This window comes from Barbus barbus, assembly GCF_936440315.1.
Source record: "Barbus barbus genome assembly, chromosome: 20".
Lineage (NCBI taxonomy): Eukaryota > Metazoa > Chordata > Actinopteri > Cypriniformes > Cyprinidae > Barbus > Barbus barbus.
In genome coordinates this window covers 4,768,673-4,791,717 of record NC_136748.1, presented here as the reverse complement: position 1 = coordinate 4,791,717, position 23,045 = coordinate 4,768,673, and the positions used below count along the sequence as shown (strand labels likewise).

The window sequence follows — 23,045 nt, the reverse complement described above, 5'->3', positions numbered from 1 at the left end:
CACTCAAAACTAAACTACTCTGCGGGCTGTGCACACGTTAGATTGTTACTTAAAACTGTGCTTCATGCTGGACAGTATTTATTTATCATGAGTTGTTCAAATCGTGGTAATCGAAGAAGGTTTTAATGATAATTAAAATATGAAACAGTAATACTAACCGTGGGGAATTTTATCATGATTTATCGTCAAACCAGTAATCGTTACTATCGCTACACTCCTATTTTAATATAAATCCGATTAGATTCGTCTGAAAGAAGACAGTCATATACACCTAGGATGCCTCAAGGGTGAGTACATCACAGGCTAATTTTCATTTTTGGGTGAAATAACCCTTTAAAAAAGTAATATTCACACTGTCAAAAGTAAGCATTCCTGAACTCAAAGTTTTCCATTATAAACATTAATTGTTTTGGACCAGTGGTAAACTGGTAATTTCAAATAATTTTCTCTCTCAATTTCACTCATTTCTAAGTGTTTTTCAGGACTGGAAAATTTGTCATACCTTTTCTAAGTTTTTCAAAACACATGGGAAGCCTACATTGAATGCTTTCTGTCACCTTGTGCTTGTACAATAACATTTATGAAGATGTGTTTGGGAATACCATGCTTTCTGTATAAACCTATGCTAAGTTCATACCTTGAAAAAAGGATGAAATACATTTAATATTAAGTCACTTACCTTTTCTCTGAAGTGCCATGACCCTCCAACAATTACAGCATGAGCTTTAAAGTCCTGCACGTTAATATCTCCCGTACCACACATCAACAACTGGGAACAAGACAAAACAGTCAAATTTAAAGTCCATGTAAAAGGCAATTGAGAGATTTGCTTCTAAACCCATTAGAAATGTTAGAAATGTATTGCTGAAAACGTGTTACAAAGAGTGTGAACGATGTAGTACTTAATTGTGGAGTTAGACCGTTAAAAAAAAAAATTCACAATTTTTGTGTTCAGGATTTTTTGGGTGGCCTGAATGATGGCCTTTTTCTTGATGACGCACTGGATCCACTGAGCATAGCTACATGGCTCCCCCCCTATCACTTTAATAACTAGAGCACATTAGCATCAGTGGTTCAGCCGCTCAATCGTGAGTTACTGTCATTAGTTACTACAGCCTACAGTTGGCTTGCTATGCCTTCATCACATAAATGCATATTACTTGGTTGCATCATTTACTAAACCGCTCGGTCTCATTTAAATTTCCTAAAAAATTATGATATTAAGAAGAGGTGGATTAAATTTTGTGAAGAGCCACCTTGATGTAGAGCTAAGGATCACCACCAATGCCCACCTTTTGTAGTGGACGGCGCATTCCAGGGCCCAGTTTATGGCAGGGCCCCTCTCTGACCACAATAGTGGACAAAGGTTTGTTACATTTTGATTGGATCTTGGTGGATAAAATAAGCAAACTGTCCAATGCCATCAGATTAAGATGCTAGGACAACAGCCAGACACCTTTTAGAGGGCAAGAAAACAACCTTTGCATTTTGAAACAATGAGAAGTCCTGTCCTTCCCAGGCTTTGTACCAGTTTCTGCTCCTAAGGTTTTAGCCTGTGACCACCATAAAAATTCCTTAGGACCTCTGGATGCAGCAACAGTGGGTGAAACAAAGAGAGATCACAGAGTTCCAATCAAATCCATTCATAACCGTGTTCTCAAACCTTAAATTGATGCTAACTACAACACACACATTTTATACTTATTCAGAGAAATTAGTATTCTCAGTGACAGCAATGTGTAGTGCAACATCTTACACAAACTCAGCTGTTTATGGACAAATTAATGCATGCATGACAGTTCTTTTTCCACCATGTCTGGACTTAATGTCTCTGGTTGTGGTTTGGCAAGTGAAAAATGCACTGGTAAAATTTTTGTGACAGTTTTCTAAATGTGTGTTTGGACAAATAAGTTCTACAGGATGAAAGAAGGGTGGGCCACACCGTGTCCCCCCACTCTGATGGAAACAGCCAATCACAGCACTGAAATGGAGAAGTGCCAAATTGCAATCTCCTCATCGGAAAGGGATAAAGATACCGTCCCAAAAGACACTCCTTGTTCGGAGTCCTTTAGAGAGAAATGCATCTTTATGGATAATAATTATAATGAAAGAGTGTTTGTTTTCGATTCGTTTTATTACGTTAAATAGTAATTTAAAGCTTTTTAGATATATTTATCATGTCTGTGAGGCATGTATTCGCTGAGTTTCTGTTCATTTTTGTGAAGCGCTCCTGTTCAAGACGAAACGGCAGAAAGCGCATCTTGTTTGTTTTCTTTATATAATAAAAAGCACAACGTTTTGTTGATATTGTAAGTGCACACAAATAAAAGTGGACCATTTACAGTTCCGAATGATGTATTACTCTTACATTCATGAGCAAAAATGACGGCGTATCGACTGAAAAAAATGCAAGTGAATGCGCTGATGTCCTACAAAGCGCACTTTAACTTTCACTCTCCACCCAAACTATTGGATACAGCGCACATTTATCTAGGTTTAACATTTAAACATTGTTATGTGCTTGAACTGTTTTATATCTATAGATTTAATTTTAGACAAGTCGTGATGATTTGAGAAGGCTAAATTGATCAAACATAGACTATGATCAGCTTACTGTATGCCGCTGGCTGCTTGATCGTTACTTTAAAAATGCTCCAAACGTTTTTCTAAATTAACTTCATAAAAAAACGAAACAAAATATAAATCACTTTGCCATTACATACAAAACTGAACCATTTTAATAGCTGAAACAGTAGTATAAGCTGTTTTGGGAGAAGGAGGAAAAAAGATGGGCTTGGGTCGCTAATTCTGAGAAGCTGTAGAGCACAGGCTGGACTAGGGCCTGAGCATCTCGGGCCAGGGCCGGGCTAGGGCCTAAATTTGAGGCCCATGCAGGGCTCTAACTAGCAGATACACTTGTTCTGAGTCTCCCATCCCGAGAGAGGAACATCAACGTTCTGAGCCTCTGGCCGATGCGGGAAGAGGCAATAACAAGTCTAAGCCTCCAGCTTGTGAGACAGCAACAGATATGAGGAGAGAGACATTCTATATTCAGAGTCTTTGTCCAGCGAGACAACAACCGATGCAGCACACCTTGAGTCTCCATCCTAGAGAGATAAAGTGGATTGACCAAGTTCTGAGTCTCTAGCCCAGAGAGGCAGAAGACAACAAGGTTAAGCTCCGGCGAGGAAACCTTCACTTCAAGGTACTTTTGCTTGCGTGTTCCAGGCAAGAACCTTCTGCACCTACTCCCGGGCCACATCTGCATGTTCCAGATTTTAGGACCCTTTGGTGCTCCAGGAGATCAGCATCCTACAACGCTTCATGTTCAAGGCTGCTGAACCGCATTTCTGTTTCTTTCCCACTCCACTGTGCCAGCACAACCAGTGGATGAAGTCGACACCACTGGACTGCTCACTCAGCCACAGAAAACGTAACTATCATTATCCAAACCTCTTCCAGGGACCTTGGCATTGCTGTATGTTATCAGTATATGATTGCATAATTTACATTAGATATTATATAGCTGATTGCAGTTGGTAAATAATCTTTCACGCATCTGTTTGATGCATAATAAGGTTCTTCACCTTATTTGTTTCAGAGTAGCAACAGTTTATCTTTCCAGATGATGTAGCTCTGACATAGCAACACCCAACATAATCACTTGCATTTTATACATCTTATGCACTTTATTCCTTTTTCATTCATGGTATTCATTTAGTAGTTGTTGATTACTCTTGTCTATCTATTGTTAATAAATTTATCTTATTGCACTTGTGTTTTCCTTGTGTTGATGATACAGTAAGAGGTTCTACAAGTTAGAGATCCCACTAATCTTTCTCACAATAATCAATAATCACAACTTAAGTGACACTTGATCCAAATATCATAACGTCATTGGTGACATGAGTACCCATCACTGCACTATTCTGCCTCCCTATTCACTACACTCTGCAGAGAACATTTTAGACCGGATAGTTTTACAAACTTTACAAACTCGAGAGCAGAGAATACTGCTTTTTTTTTTTTTTCAAGATATTGATAACTTATTTACTTGCCATTTTTTTAACATTCAAATTTGTCTAGGTGCTTAATAACAAATTTTTCTGTGCTGTGACAAACTCAGAACGCATATTTATTTAATATTGCTTTACACAGACTATAACTTTTTAAACATCGCCTTTACATGAGTCTGTAAAAAAACACCCATTAAGGCTACATTCACACGCTACATTATTTGTTCTTCAGATATTACTCATCTATATACAAAGTGATCCTCATTTGGTTTTTGACCACTGAAAATGTGTACAATTTAACAATTTACTGCTGGAGCAATATATTAACAAAAATTTGAGTCGGAGACCTCTGGTTGAGTTGGCACGGAATGACCCAACTATACTGCTCAAAAAAAGTAAGGTAACAGTTAAAGTATAACGGGAAGTCAGTTAAACTTCAGGGACATCAATCTGTCCGGTTAAGAAGCATTAGTGCTTGTGAATAAGTTTTACCTGCTTTGGTGCAAATGAAAGTAACAACAGGTACACTGGAGAGGAAACAGCAAGACAACCCCCCAAAAAAGAATGGTTTTGCAGGAGGTGGTCACAAACAGTTGCTCTCTACTTATCCTTCCTGACAGATTTTTCTCTAGTTTCGCATTTTGTTAGGGTTCTTCTCACTACTACTACAAAGTGGCAGTCCCTACAGATAGTCCAGCTCCTCCAGGATGGCCATTCAATGCGTGCCATCACAAGGTATGGTGTGTCTCCCAGCACAATCTCAATAGCACAGAGGAGTTAACGGGAGATGGGCTGATACACAAGGAGAGAGGGACAGGACGATAGAATGGCAAAAACATGTGGATCCCAGGCTGACATACATCTCAACAACACAACCTTATTTCTGCATAGACTTTCAGCATGTTTCCTACATCTGATAGGTTTGCATTTTAAGTGGTGTGAGAAAAAGGAAACAAGGCAGAAAAGCTAGAGGACGACCGATAGTGGATTTTACCGATACTGATAGTTAGGTTGGACCACACTGGCCGATGCCGATTAATCAACTGAGTTTTTAAACCGAACGAAAACTAAAATAGTGCTTTCCTTTTTTAAAACAGTACTTAAATATTTGTAATCATTTACATACTTTGTAAATGATTACAAATATTAATATTAAATATTATATTGATCATTAAAGTTAGTTCATAGTTTATTGACTATTGTTAGCAGCAGAAACTTTAACATTTAAAAATGTATTAGTAATAGTAAATGTTGAAATTAACACTAACAGAGAACAACACTTCTACAGCTTGCATTAATCTTAAAATGTTACAAATGGGCTCTTACTGTAAAGTGTTACTATTTCATTTCAACAGTCATGCTTAAAGATGGGCATCTTTACATTTCTACACAAAAGCAATAGCATTCAAATTAAATACGGATATTGTATGTATACTTGGTCCGTGAACTTTTGCGTCCATTCATTTTTCGTTTTTTTTAACCATGACGAAAAAAAATGATTATTGTATTTTTTAAAGGGTTAGTTCACCCAAAAATGAAAATTCTGCGATTAATTAGCCAACCTCATGTCGTTCCAAACCCGTAAGGCCGCTGGATTTTAACAAGTTTTCTTTGGCTAAATTTGATAATTGATGCTTCTACCGCATGTTCAGTTCTAGAACCATCTCTCTGGACTAATGCAGAGACTTGCATTAGTAGAGAAAAATATGATTTTAAAAATAGACATGGCAGAATCCTGGAAACTTCATCATGAAATTATATATTGCGGTATAATTTCATGATAATTTTGTGTGCAATCTGGGTCATGGTATCGGAGAGGACCAAGCTTAGTTGCTCAAAGCATACAGTACATCGTGTTAATGTACTATGCACAAGAGGCTTTAATTTATGGGGTAAATATATAAACATATTATAGAAATATTTAAAATGATAATCTCCTGGTACAGGCAGGCCCGGTTCCAGAATCAAATCACTGAGGGTGCTTCTGAAATTAGCGAGGGTGCCTTAACATCATGAAAAACAAAACATGCTTATTTCACTGTTTATAATGCATACAATATGCTTAAAATTAATGTTCTTATACAGGTACTACTTTAACGACAAGACAGGGTGATGTAGTTGTTGTCCACCATGTTTAAAGTTTATGACCCGCCTAACTCGGAAACTCGAGTATCACAATAATCTCTATATTTTCCAGTAGTAAATACGACTTAAGAGGCTGTTCATGTCCAATTTCTTATTTAGAAAATTAATAATTCCGATAGCACTTGAAGGCAGCATAAAGCGTGCTCTGGCCTGGAGCGTAAAGTGCAATGTGAGCGGCTAGTGGAGGGAGGAGGGACTGTCGCGCTCGGGCTCAAGACAGTTCAAGACAACCGCGCCAAGTATGAGTACAAGCTTTATCTCATTTTTACTATTTCTTTTTATGAAATACGAAAAATGAATATTAGTTTGTGTCTGCTTATTCCACTGTTGGTCTCCACTGGTAATTGGTTGCCTTCTATTGGTGGCTTGTTAAAACCAATAAATCCTAATGGAATATGTCCCAAAACACACTACAGCCCCCCCCCCCCCCCCCCCCCCCCTTCACTCGTGCCCCCTCAAAAATTATTGCTAAAAAATTGCTAAAAGGAACTGGGAAATAAAAATGAAAGAAAATCAAATCCAAAGATATGTTTAGTATGTGGATTTATATAACCAGGATATGTAAACAGAACTGTGCTCAGATAAAGGGGTTCAGCTATGAAAACTATTGTTATGTGGTCTTTTTTCTGGAACTCCTTTTTATAACTATATTTAAGGGAGCATTGTTAATACATTTCCATTATTGAATGATTTTCAATTCTTCTAATTTGCTGTATATCTACAGTTTAATATAATTTCTCACCTCCAATTCATTCTCATCAAATATGGCCAGAAGGTTTTCAGGGACCAGTTCATTCAAACCTGAACAGAACAGGTCATTCAGTTAAGGAGATTTCATACAGAAGTTTAAATAAAGAGTCAGAAACTTGGGCTCTTACCTTTTAGGAAGTGTTCTACTTCATCTCGCACCTGACTGGCTAGTCTGTACTGGGCCAACAGGTTTAAGTAGTGAATTTTATTCTCATTTGTCACTGCAATTTGAGCACCACCAGATATCAATTCCACCACCTGTAATATTATTACTATTAGTGAAAGTGTACAACAAATATTCACCTGTACCAGGGGTGGGGAACGTTGATCCTGGAGGGCCAGTGCCCCTGCAGAGTTTAGCTCTCAAACACACCTGAACCAGCTAATCAAGGTCTTCAGGATGCAGTTAGGTATTTTTTTTCCAGGGATTTTCAGGGTTGGAGGTAAACTCTGCAGGAGAGTGGCCCTCCAGGATCAACATTCCCCACCCTTGACCTGTACCTTCAAATAACCCTTCAGGCATGGGTATCCAAACCTGCTACTGGAAGCCACTGTCCTACGGAGTTTAGCTCCAACCCTAATTAAAATCACCTGGACCAGCTAATCAAGGTCTTTACACCCACTAGAAATTTCCAAGCAGGTGTGTTGGAGCCAGTTAACGCTAAACTCTGCAGGATGTTGGCCTTTCAGGAACAGGATTGGACACCCCTGCCTTAAGAGCACTTTCATACACACATGCACTTAACTGTATGATCAAATTTTGAATTAAGAATAAAATGAACAGATATCAATTTTTATTTCTTTTTCATTGAATTAATGATGACTACCTTTTCCAGGTGTCCTGACTTGCTATATTTTTCTTCTGCAAACACCAGGTCCATTTCACTGACATCGTTGTTAAGAATAAAGCAAACCTTGGTTTTGTAAAATTCCTCATCATCAGTTTCAAAGTACTGCCAAAGCAAAGAAAAACAAAAATAAACAAACACTCATATCATTTCAATCGAGGAAAGCAAGAGTATTTGCATACTTGCAAACTCTGGGCTAAAAAAAATAAAAAGTTGACGGGATCTTATATTAGAAACAGAACTATATACTTACTATGTTTAGATAAACCTCACATTTCAGCATAAAAAAAAAAAGAGTTTTTGTTTGTCATATATAATTGGTATGAACAGAAAGAGCCCCCAAATAAAATCTCATTGGATTTGCATGAATCATGTAAAATGGTCTTTTTCAAATGTGCCAAGTTTACAGGTATGCTTTACAAAATTTACACCCAAAGAGAGGAGACACAACTACTCTTAAAATGAGTGTTCATTTGTAAAGGAGGCATAAACTATATCAGCACAGGTTAAAATGTACATTTATTAGAAGGCTATGAATCAATTGTCACCTTATAGTTCATTCGTAATCCAATTATCTGAGCCAAGAAGGAGCGGGTGAATCGGGCTCGTACCAGCTGCTTGTAGGCCCCACCTAAAGCTGATTCATACAGACATTTCCCCACCACTCGACCTGCAAGCTCATACATTTTCACCCTCAGGTGAGGGGGGCGATCAGCATTTGGGTGGACCTGCCCAAAAAACATAGAACAGCTCATTCACTTGACCAACATCTACATTAAAAAGTCAATGTGTATATCACGACAGTCCATTTAAAGGTGAGGAGTGTCATTTTATCCCCTTTAAAATATTTTCTCATATCCCAGCATAATATACAGACAATCAATCGTACAGAACTCTTTATGCACCTTACTTTGCAACGTTATAATAAGCGATTTTCAGTGAATGTGCAAGACTTCCAATTAATAAGCTGCTTTAGGTAAATAACTAGAAATATAACAAAATGCAGTAAATACAATAAAACTATTTTCTTTACAAACTGTGTTTATAATTACAATAATACATTAAGATAATATGATAAGAAATACCAGTTTGCAATATCAAGCAGCATAAAAAGCTGTTTTGTACAGCTACGACTTACCAAACCTTGGTTGTTGTCACTAAAGCGTGTGAAAAGCTGGTTATTTGTATCAAACAGAGCCTTACAGACTAGCTCAAACCACTCCCGCCGTGGCCCACCCCAGTCCAGAGCTAATAAACACACCCAAACACACAGAACAAATCAACCTTTAAATATGATTATAGGTTTATTAATGGTTAAAAAAAAAAAGTCAAGAAATGTCACAATGAAAACAAATCTTAATGGTTAAAAAAAATAGGCTTTATTTTATTTTATTTTTTTATGTAATTTATTGCATGCATAAGAATAATTAGTATAACTAATAACATCAATTGGTCAACCAACCTTCCTCATCCTGGAACACAACTTCAAAGTTCTTACTCCAATCTGACACAGAAAAGTTCCGTGTGACCTTCAGAGACTGAAAAAAAGGGGAAAAAGTGTCACTTTTAATTCCCATAAAATTGAGACTGCACTAGACCAAAAAAAAAAAAAAAAAAAAAAGAAATAAATGGTCCAGGGCTGCAGGCTTATATGAGTATTGAGAGACATGTTCCAAGATCAGAGAAATTGAGATCTTTCTGTATGGCCCATGAGGAATGATCTTCCAGATGTGCTCACCGATTCAAGGAGTGAGTGACGGCTGATTTTCAGGCAGGTTTTAGTGCGAGGTCTCTTGGAGTGAATTTGTCTTAGCTCCCGCTGAAAAAAGTTCACTTTATCCTGAAAAGTTTCTGATCCACCTAGAAGTTGCAAACACACACAAAAACAAAACACAAATCAAACACAACAATACATCTACATTTGACTGTATTTACGGCACATTGCCACTCACACTAACCAATATTCTTGTGGAGAAAGCGGATAAAGGTTGCAGCCATGATATTTCTGTCCTTACAGCTGAGCTCTACAGGAGGCTGAATCCCATCATCTACTATCAGTGTTAGGTATTTATGAACAGGGTCTGGTCCATGGTAAGTGAACTGCCAGAATTACAACAAAAAGAAAAATATATATTCTTGAATAAAATAACAGCTTTTGCAGTCAGCAAAAGAACAGTGTTTTTGGTAAAATGGTTCAGAAAAGAACGTAGTCTGAAAAAAAGATAACCTTAGTTCCAGGACACACACGGAAAGTGAAAAGGCGCCAAGGAATAATCTTCAGGTAAAACTCCTTCACGGAAAATTGCTGAAACACAGTCAGTATTTAAATGAACAAAGAACCAATATTAACAAACAAAACTAACCACACAAACATAGCATTAACCCATTAAAAATCTATTTTACCTTTGGTGAGATATAGCAATACACCTTTTTTGGTTTCTTGACCTTCTCTGACAGCCCCTCTACAGGGGAGTCATGTTCCTCCTCATCATCACCCATGGAGGGCCGTCTCTGCAGGGCTAGCTGGGAGGATGCTAGAAACTGCCATGGACAACTACTGTAAGTGCCCATGCTGTAGAGGTAGGCCTCAAAGTAGATGCTTATGCCTGGGGTAGATACATTTTTCTCCACACAGTTCTTCTCATTTTCTGTGTGAGTGCATAATGGCGAAAAGACATTGAGAACAGGTTACAGCAATGTGCTTCCACTCTTCTGGATGTTATGTATTCAGTCATGTGTTCTGGCTTTGTTGCCCTTACAACTACATTGAAGAGAAAAGCAGGGTTCCCACACTTTGATCACTAAAACTCCATGACTTATCATTTCCACTCATTTATGATTATAGTGGCAAATGTTAATTTACATTTTACTGATGTCCACAAGAACACAAGTACAGACAAGAACGCATATTAAGAAACGCCCAAAGTCTCTTAATGATATGATATATATATATATATATATATATATATATAGAAGCTAATATCATCTTGTTGTGATGTTGGGTGCCAGAATCGACGTAATACAGCCTCAAATTAGAAATTTGATCACATACCTGCTGCCACTGCCACACAAAAACCGACGACAGCTGTGGTTAAACGCGATTAAACGAGCGGACTGGATGGAAACGATCGTCATAAATGCTCGCGTTTGCAGCGCACACTTCTTATCAGAAAAGGTTCAATAAAGTATTGTCTTTTGTTGTTATGGGCGCGTCTGAAGATTTCTTGCATCTCACGACTGTCGAAATTATGTCTGTGTGCTTGTGTGTAAAACAACAAACTGACGATTTATATATAATCATTTGTAATTGTATACAGTGTTGTGATTAATTGTGGCTGGAATAATATTGTAGCAGTAAAAACAGTTGCCTGCTGAAATTGAAATGTATTTACATCTTCATAACGACTAGATAGACACGGTGAGTTTGTCTTTCCTATAGGGGTGTAAGAGAATATCGATACACGTGAGTATCGCGATATTTTGTTTGGCGATACTGTATCGTTTCTCCAAAACGGAATATCGATATAAAAAATCATAGAAGATTCATGGCAGTTGTTTCGTTTTGAGTTCATATCCCGACCGCTAGTCTTCATCTCTGAACTTAAACAGTGACAGGAAATACTAGCATCAGGGCACTCCACTAATGTTAGCATTAATATAGTTTGCTGCCAGTAATGGAGGATGAAAGAATTGTTCCAGTTCTCGTTTCGATGTACAAAGCTGAAGTGTGGCGTCATTTGAGCTTTTGTGGTAATGTCCACCGCGGCGCGAGCGCAATCTCGGTTCTGCCGCTTGCCGCGCCCTGTGTTGAAGAGCCTTTGCGCAGGGCGCGGCGGGCGGTAGAGTCACCGTGCAGCTGCAGCTTTCTCTCGTGTTGGGGGCGTTTTGTGCAGTTGGGGCGGTGCTCGCGTCGCGGTCTCGGCGATTCTACACGGAACATAAATACAAACTGAAAAACCTGTGAAATCCAAGTTGAAAAGTTCTGAGAATGTTTAACATCTGTATTTGATTGTTTTACAATCGTTTCTTTTCTTTTCTTTCTCTGCAAGCACTTTATTTTTCATTGATATTAAGCAGATGTAATTTTTTGTTCAGATCAAATGTTATGACGTATGTCACAATTGTAAACGTAAACTGTTAACCTTTAAAGTAGAGTCTATAAATATATATTTTTTCTTTTTATAAAATACATTTTATACATACATTTAACTGAAGAATCATGCAAGCACTTCAATATTTCCCGCTTTACTCGTACTTCACAAAAAGTGGTTCAATACTGTTGAATGTTATAGGGACTGATTATTGCAAATGCAGATCCCAGTGTGTTCTGGTTAAACTATTTTTATTTATTTATTTTTTGCTAAGGTTTGCATATGGTGGTGTGTTCTTAATGACAGCTTACCTAAAAAATATATATCCTATTCCTAAAATAAGAAATATCACAATATATCGCCTTGCTTACAGTATCGCAATATATCGTATCGCAACCCCTGTATCGTGTTACGTATCGTATCGCCAGATTCTTGCAATACACAGCCCTACTTTCCTATACATGTTAGACGTGATCCACCTCATAGTAACAGTCCTGTCAGATCGTCCATCCTTTGAGTGAAGAGTGTAACGTTACAGGTCAGCCGATCTGGTTTCGTCCGTTAAAGTGAACCTTTTCGACATGTTTCCGTGTTGTTGCTCATGGACGCTATGCTGTCTGGGGGTTTGGCAAAAGGACGGAAGGCGGTGCTCGGGATGGTGACTGAAGGTGGTGACTGAGTTGTTCGGACATCACATTTTTACGGACGTCACAGCGGCTCGTGAAAAAACACAGCAACTTTATGCAGGCTGTGTGCACTTTACGGTGGACTGACTGTTTTGAAACTTATATGGTAGTTACATAGCCCCTAGATCTCTGTTATAATGAAAAAAGCCAGGAAATGTTAGTTTTGACAATATGGGAAAAAAGGTCATGGAAAAATCTGTAGATGGAAAAATGTCCATACAAGTTCTTTGTGCATTTTTCTTTTTACTTTACTTTGCACTTTTTGTTAGAAAATGTTTATTTACCATTTATTTATTTATTATTTACCATTTAGGTCACCATTAAGTTTTTTAAGGTATCTAATATTTTGATACTTAATTTACATTATCTAAATATTCTTAAAAATGAAAAGTTTGTTGTCATTTGGAAGTGTGTAGGCCTTCTTGCATTATTATGCTGTTACATTATGATAAATTGTGGCATAAAATGGTCTTTAAAATGACAATAATATCGCTTATCGCAATTATGGGCATTATATCGCACAACAAAAAGTTGTTATCGTGACAGTTCTACATGCATGGCTTCTGCAAGCAACCATCTTTCCCTTCATATTTTTTTTTCTTTTTTCTATTTCACTGCAAACCAGTGTACAAACAACTTATATTGTTATCTTCTTGCGGGCTACAATTTCTAACAGGAAGAAATACAGTCTTGCGTGTGATTTTACATTATTTCCTGCATCACTTCTCACATGTGTTTGGTTGTGAAATGTAGTTTGTAGTTTAGATAAAATTGTCAGCGATTCTTCCTATTGACATGTTGGGTGACCCCTTGTCTCAGATTTGTACTGAAAACACAATAAGGGTATCTCGGGATATAGCGTTGGTCTGGAAGCCCTGGGTTACATTAACAGTAGCTTACTGACAGGCAACAGTTCAGTTATTGGTTCAAGTCTGTTGAACACCACTGAAACAGACTGGGCCAAAACCTCGAATCAGTCAGGTTTCATATTAGGTATTCCAGTTTTACACAAAACTTTCATAAAAAATTGCAAACCCTAGGAAGTACTATTGTGGGTTGTGGCCAGACAAGAACAGGCAGAACCCTGTGGGGATTAATCTGAATATGGCCATTCAGAGCAATACATTTTAGCACTGGCAATACTAGATATTCATTAAATACTATATATTGATGATTTGAGATACATATTATGACTTTTCTGAGAATGTTCAATACAGTTGTATTTTGTCTGCACTGGTAGATTTGTTTTTGTCACTTGTTTTACATTTAATTTCCCCAATTTACCTGCTGCATGTCTTTCGAAAAATTGTGATTTAATGTAATGGAAAAAATAAGCTAATTATTTTTGAAAAGTTTTCTTTTTTCTTACATTTTATCTAGTAAACACACTGGAAAATTCATGGAATTTGGTGACAAGGTGGGATCCATGTTGGTAAAAAGTCTCTACAACAAGCTCTCCAATGCCAAGATTAACTCACCGCTGAGTACAATGATGTCAAACTCCCCATTGCTAAGGGGCTGGTCCCTGTATGAGATGCATGCTCTGAAGCAGCCTTTTTTCCTGAAGGTAAGCCTCATCAGAACTTGGCACTGTGGTTTGTTTGCTGATACTGATGTGCTGTAGCAATCATCTGAGCTCTCCTCATCCACTGTGCCCAACTGTAGGAACAGTAAAAAAGAGATCTGAAAGGAAACTTTGCTGGACCTGAAACCCCTTTAATGCTAAGACATATCTCCAAACTTTGAAAGTTTGAATTAAAAAAACTCTGGGTATGCAGTAAGTGTCCTTACTGGGTGGACATGCATGCTGTAATTGACCTCATCCACAAGTGAGACAGAGTTACTGGTGGGGTTGCCATACTCATCCCGTGGTTCTATCTGCAGCGTGTGCTGCTGGCCATAAGTCAGAACCAGTGTTGAGAAGTGATACGCTATCTTTGTTTTGGATGGAACCACTGTACCTGCAACACATGCAATTCATGTCATCTTTGCATTTTACTACAAAAGAAAGTTTTTCTAAATGCACAGCTTAATGTAAGCTTAAATGTAACAACACATTGCCAGATAATTATTTTATATTACTAACAAAAAAAGGATTAAAAAAAGGAAAACTGGCAAAGGAACCATCTTTGTTTGAACAAACGATGGTTCTTTTCGCGGCCCTTTTAAAAGACTTTCTATACTGTAGAGCGAGCCTGTGTTTTAGAGAATGCAAACATACATATTTTAACACACTGTAAGGGACAGCAGTGTTTCAAAATAATGATTATAATAATGATTTATTTCTAGCTACTAATAATTACTATTAAAAAAAAACAAAAACAAACAGTTCTGCTGTTTTTCATACTTGTAAATTGTACTGAAATGTTTTTGCCTCCTTTCATCAAACTATCTTGCAAGTTTTTGACAGTAAATTTGACTCAGTTGCATTTTATTCTCCTTGATGATTTTGTGCCTTTTCTTCAACACCCTCAAAGCTTTTCTGATACAACATATTTTAAACTTATGAATCAGGCTGTCAGCTGTGTCTCGAGGAACTTTAAGTGTTTTGGAAATTGTCTTGCAGTCATAGACTTTCCAATGTAATGATGTATTTTAGCTTCAGCTTTTGTGAGAGCTCTTTTGACTTGGCCATATTTGCCACTTCAGCACACGCACTGGCTAAATGTATGTGTAACAGCTCAAGTTAATTCAGTTTTGTTACAGTGTTTCCAAAAGCTTAATTGTGTTTTAACACAATTTTGCACAATACTACTTAAATAAGTGGCAACTTATATTAAATAAGTGCTATATAATTATTACATAGCTGTATTACTCAAAAACACTACATAATATATTGACATCACTTTTAATTCGCCACTAAGCTGTTATAGATGCAATTTTTAAACTCTGAATCTTCAGAAACTTATATTACAAGCTTACATTTGTAAATTATTTCAATCTCTGGGGAGTTTAATTATTTTGACTGAATTTTTATGTAGTGTCCTACATAATTTGTACGAAGCATGCGTTTGAACAATCATGATCAACTGAACTGGGCATGAATGTAAGAAATGTCAATAATTTTAATAATGTCAGTAATTGCCAGATGTTACAGATGCTTGTCTACTGGGATATATGGCTGCAAAACAAACAAACAATACACTCCTTAGATGTTAAAATGCAAGACTGCAAGCATGACCAAAAAACATAAATTGTTGAGTTGAGAAGTTTAAAATATGACCTTTCATTAGTATATACGCTGCTCAAAAAAATTAAGGGAACACTTAAATCATACACTGGATCTCAATGAATGAAATACTGAAGTTGAAAATTTTCCTAATTCATTTAGAACAAATTTATGTGACAATGGTCAATGGAGACCAAACTCATTAACCCACTAAGGGCTAGATAAATTGTTATTATTATTTTTTTTTTTAAATCACATAGAAACAGGCATGAGTTTCATCGAAGCAACTCAAGGTCAGTCAGTAGTGTGTATGGCCCTTACGTGCCTGTATGCACTTCCGACAACATCTGGGCATGCTCCCGATGAGATGGTGGATGATGTCCTGGGGGCCAGACCTAGATCAGGGCATCACTGAGCACCTGGACAGCCTGTGGTGATACGCTCCGGCTTTAGATGCTCCAATACATAATGTAGCAGAGATTCTCATTTGCATTTAGGTCTGGGGAACATGAGGGCCAGTCAATGCCAACAACAGCTCTGAAGATTTCATCCCGGTACCAAACAGTAGTAAGGGCACCGTTGGCTAGAACATGGAGGTCTGTGTGACACTCCAAGGATATTTCTCCCCAGACCATCACTGACCCACTGCCAAAATGGCACCATTGGTGGACCTGGCAATTTTGGTGTTCTCTGGCAAATGCCAATCGAGCTGCAAAGTGCTGGACTGTGAGCACAGGTCCCATTACAGGACGTCAGGCCCTCATGCCCATAGGTATATATACACTGAACAAAATTATAAACGCAACACTTGTTTTTGCCCCCATTTTTCATGAGCTGAACTCAAAGATCTAAGACTTTTTCTATGTACATAAAAGGCCTATTTCTCGCAAATATTGTTCACAAATCTGTCTAAATCTGTGTTAGTGAGCTGTGTCCTTTGCCGAGATAATCCATCCACCTCACAGGTGTGGCGTATCAAGATGCTGATTAGACAGCATGATTATTGCCCAGGTGTGCCTTAGGCTGGCCACAATAAAAGGCCACTATAAAATGTGCAGTTTTACTGTATTGGGGGGGGTCCAAAAACCTGCCATACCCGTGAATTCAATGTTAATTTGAACCTGTCTGCCATCTGCCCTGTACAGTGAAAACCAGGATTCATCTGTGAAGAGAACACCTCTCCAACGCCATCGAATGTGAGCATTTGCCCACTCAAGTCGGTTACGACGACGAACTGCAGTCAGGTCGAGACCCCGATGAGGAAGACGAGCATGCAGATGAGCTTCCCTGAGATGGTTTCTGACAGTTTGTGCAGAAATTCTTTGGTTATGCAAACCAATTTTTGCAGCAGCTGTCCGGGTGGCTGGTCTCAGACGATCTTGGAGGTGAAGATGCTGGATGTGGAGGTCCTGGGCTGGTGTGGTTACATGTAGTCTGCGGTTGTGAGGCCGGTTGTATGTACTGCCAAATTCTCTGAAACGCCTTTGGAGACGGTTTATGGTAGAGAAATTAACATTGAATTCACGGGCAACAGCTCTGGTGGACATTCCTGCAGTCAGCATGCCAACTGCATGCTCCCTCAAAACTTGCGACATCTGTGGCATTGTGCTGTGTGATAAAACTGCACATTTTAGAGTGGCCTTTTATTGTGGCCAGCCTAAGGCACACCTGTGCAATAATCATGCTGTCTAATCAGCATCTTGATATGCCACACCTGTGAGGTGGATGGATTATCTCGGCAAAGGAGAAGTGCTCACTAACACAGATTGAGAAATCGGCCTTTTGTTTACATAGAAAAAGTCTTGGATCTTTGAGTTCAGCTCATGAAAAATGGGGGCAAAAACAAAAGTGTTGCGTTTATAATTTTGTTCAGTGTAGATGCTATATTCAACCGCTCCAGATACGTAGATGCATCCACCATCTTGGAATGGTCTATGTCATCACTCACAATAACAACAATCAACGAGTTTCAAAATGCAACAATATTATGCAGCATCTGGTTGTAAAACCGCCTAAAATTAAATTATTGAAGAAACGGAGTAACCTTTCACAAGTAAGAATGCGTTGGTTCGTGCTTTTAATATGCATTAACTCAATATTACAGGTTTTTAAACTAAAGTACCTTTTAAATGCCTTGTTGGCTTTGTCTTGTTGTATTATTATTATTGCATTATTACTGTATAAGATATAAATATTTATACATGCATGTAACTACAGTTGCAGCTCTGGAGTGTTCACGGACATTCCAATATGGCGGATAGCTTACGTATAGCAGCCCATAGATACAGCAGCTAATAGGGCATCTAGCTATGCATATCTATGCTCATGCCACCCTCATAGTGTCTGTTTCTGACAGTTTGGTCAGAAACATGCACAGCTGTAGCAACACAAACTAGAGACAAATCAGTCATGAAGGACAAGGGGAGGGTAATTGTCTGTGACTCTACCTGCAAAACCATTCCCATTTTAGGGGCTGTCTTGCTGTGTTGCCTCTCTAGAGTACTTTTTGACACTTTCATTGTTGTCACTCTCATTTGCACAAAAGCAGGTAAAACTGATTGAAAATCACTTATTCTGGACAGGTTGATATACCTAAAGTTTAATAGACTGGTGTTATGCTGTGATGATTAAGTATTCTTTTAAATTTTCTGAGCAGTGCATATTTGCACATAGTTGATATAATCTATAGCGTACGCTCCCCTGTTAAAACTGCAGCTTTTTGGTTTTTAAAACTGTAAAAACCAATAAAAATTAAAGGCAACACAACAAATAGAGGCTACAAAAAAATGAAGACTGTTATTTATAAAGATTGGCTACTGTATTAAAACCACAAGGTCTTTCAACCAAGGATATGAGGGTTGTGGGTTGCATATAAGTAAAATGGGTTTTATAAATTGTGAATGCTAATTCTGACATTTAGGATGAAACCTTGTATACGAGGTCCCTCTTTCCAAACACAGAGAGTATTAGAAAAGTAAGAATTAGGAATCTGTACTTGCATTTTACCTGGTTGGAATATCTTGTAGTAAGGGCTGTAAGCCACATTCAGGCCTCCAAGTTTGACAGCTACTTCGTAGCGTCCAGCCTTACGCACAGTGAAGGCCACTTTGACTACATTAGACTCGGGCTCCTGAAGGACCTCCTGGGTCACAGGGACTTCTAAAGCCAGCTCTATGTGAGTGATGTTCACCCTCAATCCCACAGGTCTGTGTGCAGGAAAAGGCTGGCCATTTTTGTAAAAGAGCTGGGAGGGGGATTTCAAAACAACTAATAAATACGTGAACTGTAGTCATTTTAACTGGGCTGTATGAAGCACCAATGTATAGTCAATTACAGAGTCAGTACAGACTATACAACATTAAAACAACTTTTTGAGAAAAACTTGTGATTGGTCACCTGCACTCGAAAACTCATGGTTTGACCCACTTCCTGTGGCTCTTTCCAGTCCCAGGAGACCTTGCATGAGCGTGGGTCCAAATAATTACCCCGCACATAGTCATAGATACTGCGGTCCCCATGTCGGGCAGGGTCATCATTTTGTAAGAAGCTGACCACACGAGCAGCAAGCTCACACAGAAATTTGATGGTAAAGACGAATGCGATGATGGAAACAGTTATTCCACCTAAAGAGAGTATATGAGTCTTAAAATACTGACAATTAATAAATGTATAATATAACATGTTTATGGACCAATTCTCACTATTAACAAGTTGCATGCATATTACTAGCATATTGGTTGTTTATTGGTACTTATAAAGCACTTATTAATGCCTTATTCTGCATGACCATAATTTAGAGATCCCTTAATCCTACCCCACACCTAAACTTAACAACTACCTTACGCAACAAATTAGTTTACTGAGGCAAAAGTCATAGTTAAGAGTTAGCTCATAGTGAGAACTGGTCCCCAAACTAAAATGTGAAAAAGTATTTTCCCCAGACAATCCAAGAAAATGAAACAAATAACATAAAAAGAAACATTACTACAAAACTAATAATGTAATCAGAGCAAAAGTGTTTAACTAAAACAAAAATTTTAAAACAATCAGTAACATTTCTAAGACTTTGATAACAGTACTGTATACAGTGAGTATCTATCTATCATCTATCAAGCTATTCATTGACAAATAAAAATGGGTCATTCCACGAAATTGGTGCCTTTTCCACTTGGAAAAATGTAAAAATAAATGAAGTTTAATCAACGGTTTTTAAATATCCATGAAATTAAGACACCTTAAAATGACAAGGAATTGTATTGTGCCATCTCAGGATATGTAATTTATTATTTTATGACTATTTTTCTACCTCATGTTTTGGTATTTTTGTCAATCCTGTTACTGACACAAGCATTACTAGATATTATAGTTTAATTAGAACTATGCAATAGTTTTCACATATATGAGCAGCATTTTAGTCCCTCTTTTCACTGGGATTGTTTCAAATTTGGGATTTGTTTTAAAATATTTTTTAAATTTGTCATTCAGATGACCAAGAACATCCTAATTTTGGAGGATGACCACGTCAATTAAGAACAATATATATTATATAGTTAAAGTTACAATGGAAAAACCTTGAAGGCTGTATCAAATATAATTTCTTACAATTTTTTATTAATGACAGTAACAGGATTGATGTCATAGTCACAGGACTGACCAGAGTAACAGGGATGACAGGACACACATTCTTCATCACACTGCACTTATTTGTTTACATAATACTGTACAATTTCATAATTTAAAATTGCATTATATAATTTTGCACTTACTTGGTATAGTTGTATGGCAATAGTAAACAGTCAATTTTTCATTTTAAGTCAGTTCATTGTTGATTTAGCACATTGCATTTCTAAGAGATGTAAAGTTTTAAGGGTATTGTAATTAGATAATGCGTTTCATCTGTTTGTCTGTGTCCCCTCACAGAACTTCAAGTATACTGATCTGGTTCAATTAGGCAAGGAAGATGACCAGATCTTCCTTGGTCTTTCTGTGATTATCTGAAACCCGACCAAGATCTTGACTTTCTTGAACATTGCAAGACTGGGGTGAAGGTCTGCAGTCACCTTGCTGCTCTTGTTTGTAGTTGAATTTACATGGATGCATTATTGATGATGAGTTAAGGAAAAATATTGTTTTATTGAGACTGATCTTCCTATTCCGGTCATTAACAACAACAGTAATAGCAAAAATACAATACTAATAATACTAACGAAAATGTAACTCATGCTCATATGCCACTGAATGATACAGTGGAGAAAAAAAGTATTTGATCCCCTGCTGATTTTGTATGTTTGCCCACTGACAAAGAAATGATCAGTCTATAATTTTAATGGTAGGTTTATTTGAACAGTGAGAGACAGAATAACAACAAAAAAATCCAGAAAAACGCATTTCAAAAAAGTTCTAAATTGATTTGCATTTTAATGAGTCAAATAAGTATTTGACCCCTTCACAAAACATGACTTAGTACTTGGTGGCAAAACCCTTGTTGGCAATCACAGAGGTCAGAAGTTTCTTGTAGTTGGCCACCAGGTTTGCACACATCTCAGGAGGGATTTCGTCCCACTCCTCTTTGCAGATCCTCTCCAAGTCATTAAGGTTTCGAGGCTGACGTTTGACGTTCAGCTCCCTCCACAGATTTTCTATGGGATTAAGGTCTGGAGACTGGCTAGGCCACTCCAGGACCTTAATGTGCTTCTTCTTGAGCCACTCCTTCGTTGCCTTGGCCGAGTGTTTTGGGTCATTGTCATGCTGGGATACCCATCCATGACCCATTTTCAATGCGCTGGTTGGCTTCAATGCCCTGGCCCTGACGGTACATGGCCCCGTCCATCGTCCCTTTGATGCGGTGCAGTTGTCCTGTCCCCTTAGCAGAAAAACACCCCAAAGCATAATGTTTCTACCTCCATGTTTGATGGTGGGGATGGTGTTCTTGGGGTCAAAGGCAGCATTCCTCCTCCTCCAAACACAGTTGAGTTGATGTCATAGAGCTTTGGTCTCATCTGACCACAACACTTTCACCCAGTTCTCCTTTGAATCATTCAGATGTTCATTGGCAAACTTCAGAAGGCCTGCACGTGTGCTTTCTTGAGCAGGGGGACCTTGCAGGTGCTGCAGGATTTCACTCCTTCACGGTGTAATGTGTTACCATTGTTTTCTTGGTGACTATGGTCCCAGCTGCCTTGAGATCATTGACAAGATCCTCCCGTGTAGTTCTGGGCTGATTCCTCACCGTTCTCATGATCATTGAAACTCCACGAGGTGAGATCTTGCATGGAGCCCCAGACTGAGGGAGATTGACAGTTAATTTGTGTTTCTTCCATTTGCGAATAAATCGCACCAACTGTTGTCACCTTCTCACTAAGCTGCTTGGTGATGGTCTTGTAGCCCATTCCAGCCTTGTGTAGGTCTACAATCTTGTCTCTGACATCCTTGGACAACTTTTTGGTCTTGGCCATGGTGGAGAGTTTGGAATCTGATTGATTGATTGCTTCTGAGGACAGGTGTCTTTTATACAGGTAACAAGCTGAGATTAGGAGCACTCACTTTAAGAGAGTGCTCCTAATCGAGAAGTCTTGCTGATTGATAGGGGATCAAATACTTATTTGACTCATTGAAATGTAAATCAATTTATAACTTCTTTTAAATGAATTTTCTGGATTTATTTGTTGTTATTCTGTCTCTCACTGTTCAAATAAACCTACCATTAAAATTATAGACTGATCATTTCTTTGTCAGTGGGCAAACATACAAAATTAACAAGGGATCAAATAATGTTCTTTCCCCACTGTATAGGCATTAGCTTAATAATACACCCAGGGTGACCTTTAAACAGGTTTGCATTTTACACAGACAATGTTTAAAAACAGGGTGACACCTAATCTACAGCCGCTAAAATAAGTATTGAACAAGTCACCATTTTTCCTAGTAAATATATTTCTAAAGGTGCTGTTGATTTGAAATTTTCACCAGATGTAGGTAAAAACCCAAGCAATCCGTACATACAAAGAAAACAAAACATATAAGTTCAGAAATTAAGTTGTGTGTAATAAAATGGAATGACACAGGGAAAAAGTATTGAACACATGAAGAAAGGGAGGTTAAAAAATGGGCTGCATCCGAAAACTGAAAAATGCTGCCTTACACATTCCAAGGTAGGAGGGCATAAAGGCATGTCCGAATCCAAAGTTAGCTTCACTTCCTGTCTCATGAGATACCTTCATCTGATCGATTTTTGAAGGCAGCATAGATGTATTCTTTGCTGCCTTTGATATCCCACAAAAAATGAATAAAGATGACGTCTGAAAGTTGTACTTGGTGGCTAGTTTGTGTGTAGATGTATA

General features: G+C 38.0%; 1 protein-coding gene across 1 annotated transcript in view; it reads right to left on the bottom strand.

Annotated features, from left to right (window-relative positions):
• LOC306886658 (apoptosis-resistant E3 ubiquitin protein ligase 1-like) overlaps window positions 1–23,045 on the bottom strand; it is a 38,881-nt gene that overhangs the window by 7,462 nt on the left and 8,374 nt on the right. Inside the window, exons 6-20 of the mRNA XM_079443954.1 lie at window positions 19,102–19,328; window positions 18,712–18,949; window positions 14,328–14,497; window positions 14,015–14,195; window positions 10,163–10,407; window positions 9,987–10,064; window positions 9,718–9,859; window positions 9,498–9,619; window positions 9,222–9,297; window positions 8,898–9,007; window positions 8,308–8,487; window positions 7,739–7,864; window positions 7,040–7,169; window positions 6,904–6,962; window positions 680–769 (exon numbers count right to left, since the gene is read on the bottom strand). Of these exons, the coding sequence (XP_079300080.1) occupies window positions 680–769; window positions 6,904–6,962; window positions 7,040–7,169; window positions 7,739–7,864; window positions 8,308–8,487; window positions 8,898–9,007; window positions 9,222–9,297; window positions 9,498–9,619; window positions 9,718–9,859; window positions 9,987–10,064; window positions 10,163–10,407; window positions 14,015–14,195; window positions 14,328–14,497; window positions 18,712–18,949; window positions 19,102–19,328 (2,174 nt within the window). The remainder of the gene's footprint in view (window positions 1–679; window positions 770–6,903; window positions 6,963–7,039; window positions 7,170–7,738; window positions 7,865–8,307; window positions 8,488–8,897; window positions 9,008–9,221; window positions 9,298–9,497; window positions 9,620–9,717; window positions 9,860–9,986; window positions 10,065–10,162; window positions 10,408–14,014; window positions 14,196–14,327; window positions 14,498–18,711; window positions 18,950–19,101; window positions 19,329–23,045) is intronic.